The 8,050-nt window shown below is 41.1% G+C and overlaps 1 protein-coding gene across 1 annotated transcript in view; it reads right to left on the bottom strand.

Moving 5' to 3' along the window:
• Vps41 (VPS41, HOPS complex subunit) overlaps positions 1-8,050 on the bottom strand; it is a 183,426-nt gene that overhangs the window by 47,454 nt on the left and 127,922 nt on the right. The window contains exons 15-17 of the mRNA XM_023713367.1: positions 6,755-6,811; positions 3,624-3,685; positions 2,263-2,344 (exon numbers count right to left, since the gene is read on the bottom strand). Coding sequence (XP_023569135.1) covers positions 2,263-2,344; positions 3,624-3,685; positions 6,755-6,811 — 201 coding nt within the window. The remainder of the gene's footprint in view (positions 1-2,262; positions 2,345-3,623; positions 3,686-6,754; positions 6,812-8,050) is intronic.

Below are 8,050 nucleotides of genomic sequence, written 5' to 3'. Positions count from 1 at the left end.
GTCCGGCCCACGCTGCGCCTGGGCTGGGACTGGTCCCGCCGGCGCAGGGTAGCAGGAAGCTCTCCACACACTCACTGGACCTGGGCTAGGACTGGGTCTAGGAATTCCAATTTTATTTTGTGCACAGGAGGAAAGCAACTGAACAGAAGAACAGCAGTCCAGACTCAGCCTTCAGATAGGTAACTTCAGCTAGGTTGTCCCTAGACTTATGCAAATGCCCCATCACAGCCCCAGAGAGAAGGGGTGGGTGGACAGGCAAGAGATGGGGACACAGCTACGATGTACTGTGAACAAACACTAAAAATATGGCAAGAGGCCCAATTGGTTCTGACAGAGTCAGAGTGAGAAGAACCGAGGCTGAAAGGAACAATGAGCCGAGTCTCAGAGCCTGAGGCACAAGCATGGGAGAACGGGTGTGTTACATGTCATAAAGACAAATTCAAAGGAGAACAATCAACCTGGGGAAAGAAAAAGACTCACAATAATTTGCACTATCAGGATCAGCAATAGGCACACAGTAACGGCCGAAGCACACACATGAAGAGATGTCTGGGTCACGCAGCCACCAGGTAAACAGTCTCACGGGGCTGGAGAAAACATTCCAGCAGCAGCCCAAAAGTCCAATGAGAATAACCGAGGCTTTAATAAACTACATTCACATTTGCAGCCAGCCTGGGCAATTTACGGATTGGTGAGACAACTGTTCAAACAAAAGGGCTGGGGAGGTAGCTTAGTGGCATAAGTGCCGGGCAGGCAATGCCCAGCACCTACCCCACCCCAACAAAAAGGGTTGGGAACTAGGAATTGTGGTCCCTGTAATCCCAGCACTCTGGGAGGCTAAGGCAGGAGAACTGCAGGTTTGTTTTATTTATTTACTTTTCTTTGGTAGTGGGAATCAAACCCAGGACCTTTTGCTTGCCAGGCAGGCACTTGTGCTGCTGAGCTATTATATCTCTGGTCTGAGAACTTCAAGTTTAAATCCAGACTGGGCAATTTAGTGACTTAGATTCTTTCAAATAAACACATAAATAAAACAGGATGGGGATGTAGCTCTGGGTGAAGGCCTTGGGTTTAAACCTCATTGCCCAAAAATATATCCATGATTCTAAAATTCACTCAAAAGTTTACACATATTAAAAATTATAAGTTGCTTTTAACAAATACAGGGATACCTTATTTTTTTATATTTATTTTATGTATTTGGTACAGATTCTCACTATGTAGCTCAGACTCATGGCTATCCTCGTTTCAGCCTCCCCAGCAGTGGGATTACAGGAGTGCACCACCATGCCTGGTCTCGGCAGCTGGCTTGGCATGGGGGAAGGTACAGTGCATGGTACCAGGGATCAGGCCGGGGTCCTTATGCTTGCCTAGGCAGGCGATTAGATGACTGAGCTATCTCTGCGGCCCAGGAATACCTTACTGACTGATCTGAACACTGTGTACTAGGTTTAAAATATTTTAAAATATGAAATAACAAAATTATTAGAACCACATATTCAAATTTTATTTCCTAGTAAATGACAGTTTAAAAAATGTATTAATTTTTCAGCAAATTTGAAAAAAAGTTTATGTTTGTTACAGTCTACTGAATGAAACTGCACTTGTTTTCCAAAGTCAATTTTAAAAAACAACATAAAAACTTCACCTAAATCCAGAGAGGACTGCAGATGCAAAAAGCGAACACACAATAAAGGTAATATATTTAGACACATACAAAAGGTATGAACGAGGCTGCTACAGCTTGTGTTTAGATGTCACAAAAGCCTCACACGGTCATGAGTGGGGATCTTCCCAAGTGGCTGGCTGGAGTGTGTGCCACTGGGATTGAGTCATGTTGCAATGCTAGGACTAAGGGTGCGAGTGTTACCTGCCTAGAGGCGAGTAGTCTGGATAAGATATAAGGGACAGAAAAAAGACCTGGCCCTTGTTGCTTGTCCTGCCTGCCTTCCGCCTGCCACAGACTGCTTCTCCTCTGCAATGCCTCCCTGCCACACAGCCTGGCTGTGGAGCCAGCTAACTAGGAACCTCTGTGGCCAAACAACCCTTTCCTCCTCAAGTGTTGGTGGCCGACATTTTGCTCCAGTGACGAGAAAAGTACCTAAGACTCTGGTTTACACTTGGAAACTAGTTTCTAAAAGTTTGATTTTCCCTTCCTGCTGAGATACTTCCCAATAAAGAACTACCACTACCTTTATTTTATTTCCACCTAAATGTACCATATGCAAACGTTAAAGAGTTAAAAGTTAAACTCTTGCTTACCTTAAGCTGTCCAATTTCTTTAAATTTATAAACTTCATATTCCCAGAGTGCTGCATTTTTCCCAAGAATTTTCTGGCACTTCCTGGCAGTAAAAATATTCCGGAGAGAAAGAATTAAAAATAAATAGAATAAATGGCTATTTTCCCTAGTGGCTTTGATAAATCTCTCTACTGAGTTCTCACAAATTTCTATTTTGTGTCAATGAACAAATACTGAGCATAAAAAGCATACAGAACACTTAGGAGACTCTTTCAGAAGACTAGGACTAGGGCTTTCCCAATGACTTTCCTGTTCCAAGCTTTCTATTTATCCACTTGAGCACTGCTTGGGGGCCTTCTTGACTTGAAAACTAACTGAACACCACAAAGTGCCTGGCCTTTCCTGAGTGGCTTTAAAAACCCAACTTTAGGACATTAGCTCCTTAGCCCACTGAACAATCTGGAGGACTGTTTATGTGTGAATGGAACATTAAAGAAACACATTTCCTTAAAATGTACTCAAGGGCGGAGGCAGGCCTGAAGGTCACACTTCGGGATGGCCACAGTCACGTTATCGTTGGGCTGTGCATAGCTCCAAAGGAGATCCTCACACAAGACACAGGACCACTGTGTTTTCTGTCCACTAACTCCCTGAAGCTTCACTGCCATGTGCCTGCAGCTCTCCTGTTGGGAAACAAATCTTCCTGCAGTGTGAGGAGAGACACTTTCTTTCAAATTACTTTCAGAAGAAGCTTATGTGCAAAGAACTCTAGACGTCAGAGAATATAATGTGGTCTGTGTGCAGGGCAGAGCGCAGGTCGCTTACTGTACGGTACAAGGAAGGTAACATGGACCCATTAGAAAAGACACCCCAAGCTCTGGTTCCACTCCTGTAACTCAACTCGATGCAAAGGCAGGGCCCCATCCCTGTGCCATGCTGTGGGACCTGGGGCTGGGAGCCCAGGTGCACACTGACACTCTGGTCACCACATGGGCATGGCAGTACTCTGGTCACCACACCTGCTATACAGCGCTTCAGCTCTGACCCTCAAGTCCCAACTCTCCTGTAGCTCCAAGACACTAGCATGCTAACCTGCTAGCTTGGAAGCAGGGAAAATCTCAGCACCTTCATGGTTCTTGGCATTCATCTCATTAAATAATGAGAAAAACAACTGTCCTCTGGTGAATGTGAGACAGTAGTCACAGACATGGTAAAAACAACTTAGTCTAATTAAAACCACCAATATGCAGAAATTACCCTTGTTAGAAAGATAGAAAAAAAAAAGCCAAGAAAATGTCTGTAAGCTGTGAAGAATGGTTTACTATTGTTAACACTGGCCAATGCTGTTTATATTAATAAGTAGTCATGAAAACGTCTATTACCGTGCTGCCACGTCATATTCTCCCCTCTGCACCAGATGATTTATGTACGCTAGTCCAATGTCCTAGGGAAAATCAGATGAAAGAATTTCATGATTCAAGGGATGGCTGGAGAGCTGCAGCCCTTGAACAGACTGTGATGTTAGAGTACCACTGGTCCCATTGATGGCAACCAGGTTATAAGTCTTAAGAGTGCTATATGTAACCATGCTTATGTCTTCCTTCATCATTTTCATATTCAATGTATTTGCTTTTCTATACATTTTAGAATTCATAGTTCTTGAGCAATAAAGTGTTACTTTAAAAGATTCTATGTAAAAATGAATAAATAAAACGTTTTAAATACTAAAATAAAAATTCCTATTTTGCTGTGAAAGATTTCAAATCTGCGATATTAGAACTCCAACTAACAACTCCATATTATCAAATAGAAAATTCTGTTTCCTTAGCCTTTATCTACAAAATACAAGCTACCTGTCTCTTCTGTCCCAAGTCTAAAGATATATATATAAAAAAAATGAAAGGACAGCCCATTGTGTTAAAGGAAAATGTGAAATACTAACATGAAAATGAACTATGAGAAACAAGTAATTTAAACCCATAAATCCTCAGATGAAGAAATTAGGCTGGAAGCAGGGAACTGACTGGGTTCAGAGCATTCATGATGATCTGCCCATTCCTCCTTGGTACTGGAAAGACCTGGGATGGCCAGTAGCCCCAAACATGAGGCCAGTGCAATGTCCCTGGGCCTCTTCTTAGGAAATAAATATAGTGCCACCTGAAAGCAGTTTCATTAGAAGCTTAAACTCAGGATATATAATAAAACTTAGATTTTATCTTTTATCTTATGAACAGAAAGTTTTATATGAATGTCCTCCTGGATATAGGAAAGGTGGGAGCCTATTTTTTCTCTGCATGCCTGGTATGGGATTACATTATGTAAGAAGAAAAGAAATCTGTGCATAATAGTAGCTTCATTGCAGTGGGAGAAAAGTTTTTAATTCATTGATTTTTTTTCTTTTCTGAATCCTATATAAGAAATTATACTTGAAATCCACCAGAACCCAAGTGAAGACAGGGTGTCTCACTCCTATTTCATTGAAAACCAGCCATGTACCTCAGTGTCTGGTGGGTTTTTCAGTCAGGTGTCAGAGCCAATCCTTCAACTCTTTCTCCTCCCATCTGCCCCTCCGTGCTGTGCCACTCCTCCTGAGGTCCTCCTCTCTACACACGTTTCCGTTAACCTGGCTATCCTTCTCTTCTCTGGGCACAAGCATGCTTCAGTGTCCCTCTTACACAAAGTGCAGATCAATAACCATGCCAGGATGCCACAGCCACCAGCTACCATCTTTCCTGTCACAGCTATCCTGATCATCCATGAACTCTACCATTTTTATTCACTTTTCACTCAGTACAGCATGTGGAGCGTAAATAACACATAAATGGAAAATGCTCTCCTTTCACATTGGCAAGTCTGGTGTACCCTGCACTTCTCTGGACTTGGAGACCTGCTTACCGCAACAATGGAAGCATCTGTTCTTTACTTGAATGTTCTCTCAGCTCCCACAACACACCTGTCCCCAGACTGGTCCCAAACTTTTATATGCATCATTTCTTGAATGACAGCATCCCACAAGTTCCTCTGTTCTTTAATACTGAAGTATTCCACCAACATTTGTTTGTAGGTAACACTACTGAATCTATTTTGATTTAAATTTCTAGCCTGGGCTCCACCAGGACATCCTCATCCTGGCTGATGTCACGCAGTCAGTCTCAACCAACACTGCCCAGAAGCCCCCTGGCTGAACTACTCTGAGCCAGCCTCCCTCACAGAATCTCAACACGGACACCTAAAGTGTGGAAATGACAGCATAAACTTCCACAAGTTCCCAATAGAACTGGACTCCTAACTGCATTCAGGATTTGGGCCTGGCTGCCCAAATTTGTCCCCAGGAATCTCCCCAATGTCCCCCGCTCCAGAAGAGCAAGCCACATCCTTCTCCCATGTGCCCTTCACACTTTGCACTAAAGGGCTGCTATGCTTCGCTTCCATTTCTGAAGAATTCCCGCTTGTTCTCCACATCTCTGACAGAGCCATCAAGGACACTCTGACTTTCTCTCCTTTCCACTCCTGCATTATTGGAACGGAGCTACTCGGGGAACTGGAGCTATGAAAGGAGCTCTGCAGAGGGTTCCACTTCACACTCTAGTACATTTTCAAGTGCTAGGATATCACACTTAAAAGGACAAAAAAATGTAAAATACTTGAATGAGCTTGTGTTATAATGCTTCGCAGGCTGAAGTGATTTATTTACTATTCGAGTCCTGCTTTAGTCCTTTGTAATTTGTGGTAATTATGCTTTTCTTTTTTTAAATACAAAACATGTATGAAAAATATTAACAGAGTGGGGAAAGTGCAGGAAAAAGGAAGTTGAGCTGAAACTCAAACCATCATAAACATTAAGTTTACAGTTCTCATCTGTAAATAACGGCACTATCGAGTTGATCTCTGAGGACCCTCCTCAGGCAGAGGACATGATTTCTGTCTGCTTTCCATCTGTACATTCAATGTCAGTTAGCAAAGAGACAGGATGTCAGTTACTGTATTTTTCTAAAGTCCAAAATGTAACAGAAACGTAACTGATGCCTAGATTAGTCTCTGTAACAAAATCAATCAGTTTGCTATAATGGAGATGGCTCAGTAGAATAAGCTCTTGTCTGCAAGTGCAAGGGCCTGAGTTCAATCCCTGCTACCACCAGAAAAAAAAAAAAAAAAAAGGAAACACTAAAGCAACCCAGTTTTACAAGGCCATTCTTTTAATAAATCTGTGATAATATGATTTAAGCCGTGATTTAAAAAAACTTCTACACACATAACTGGAAAACTTTGTACTGGATGTATATTTCGCAAATACAATTTCCAAATTATCTAAAATATCTCCTAGCAGGTGTTCGAGTTTCTTGTTTACAAGTAGAAACTTATTTAATGAGATTAAATATTCTGACCTCACAGGTTAGAGAATTAGTTTGAAGTAAAGGCTGAGAGGAATCTGTTCTTCTCAGATTACTTTCAGTCTCATCAGAACTCATTAAAAGAATTATGTGTCAAATAGAAAATAAAGCTGCATACTTACCAGAATCTTATGTCTTTTAATGTTCCTCTGACTAATTTCAGCTGCCATCAAAGCTTCCTACATTTACATAGTATGATAAAAGAAGTGGAAAAAAAGGGAGAGAGAATGGGAGAATGGGAGAGAAAGATAGTGTGGTTAGAAACACTACATTATATTTTTAACATTCTGGACTGTATGAATAAAGCCCCATTTTCCTGCAGCTTCTGCTTAAAAGCACTGGAATTTTTAATGCTATGGTTGAATGAACTCATGAATTCAAATTCAAACAAAGGCATTCAACCAAAATGAAGACTTCTTTCATTTCCATTTGAATTCACTCCACATTAGGACACTGGAATCACATTTCGTATACAAATCGAAACAAAACAAAATCTCCTAGTTTCAAAGCAACAAAGGCATCTGTCACTCTAAATCTGCATGGCATACACTTGAGGGACACACTGAGGTAGGGAAAAAGGAAAGGGGCCACTTTTCCTTCATGTTTCAGTTGAAGTAAACCACAAGCATATGTTTCTGTGCATCTACAACAAAGCTTTGGAAAATCTCTTATTTTGTTTTTATTTTGGAAAGTTTATAAGTATCAGCTTAACATAATAACATAAAACAAATTTATTTAAGCAAGGACTGTGAATGTGTCTAAGGCAATGTGGTAATAATTAGGCCATGAACAGACATTAATACCTATAGTCTAAACCAGTGATGGCGAACCTCTTAGAGCATTCAATGATACCAAGAGACCACTGTGGGACATGTTATCATAGGTTCGCCACCACTGGTCTAAACACTATGTAGGTTAAAAATGTTCTCTTCTTCACCTTTTTCAGGTAATTTGCACTTCTGACCCAATATAACATCTTTGCAGCTACTAAGTTGAAAAAAATTTTTTGTTTTAAAACAAAGTCATGCTTCAGCATTATTTATTCAAATGTCAAGATTCACACTGAATAGACAATAGCATCCTACCCAAGCTAGTAGTTCAAATTATCTCAGTGAGCGTAAATTTGGTAGCTTTACTTTCATGCACAAAATAAGGACAAAAGGAATGATTTCACTAAAATATCTGAATAGGTAACTTAGAAATATAGTGGCTCTGCTTTAACTTCCTTGAAAAAAAAACTCCCAATGAAAACTTCAGTAGACCACATCTAAGTCCCATCCTTCTCCTTCTACTACTACCTCTTTCCCCACTGACAGGAAAGCCAGTAACCTGCGTGTGGCCTCCTTGTAGTCTGTTCCTTCATGTCTATGAGGGCTACTAAGAAGCTTCCTATATATTCTTGGCTTGGGGTGCTGGTG

Source organism: Octodon degus, unplaced genomic scaffold (assembly GCF_000260255.1).
Source record: "Octodon degus isolate 3935 unplaced genomic scaffold, OctDeg1.0 scaffold00031, whole genome shotgun sequence".
Taxonomy (NCBI): Eukaryota; Metazoa; Chordata; class Mammalia; order Rodentia; family Octodontidae; genus Octodon; species Octodon degus.
Note: the sequence above shows the minus strand (reverse complement) of the source record. Positions and strands in the feature narration are given on the sequence as shown.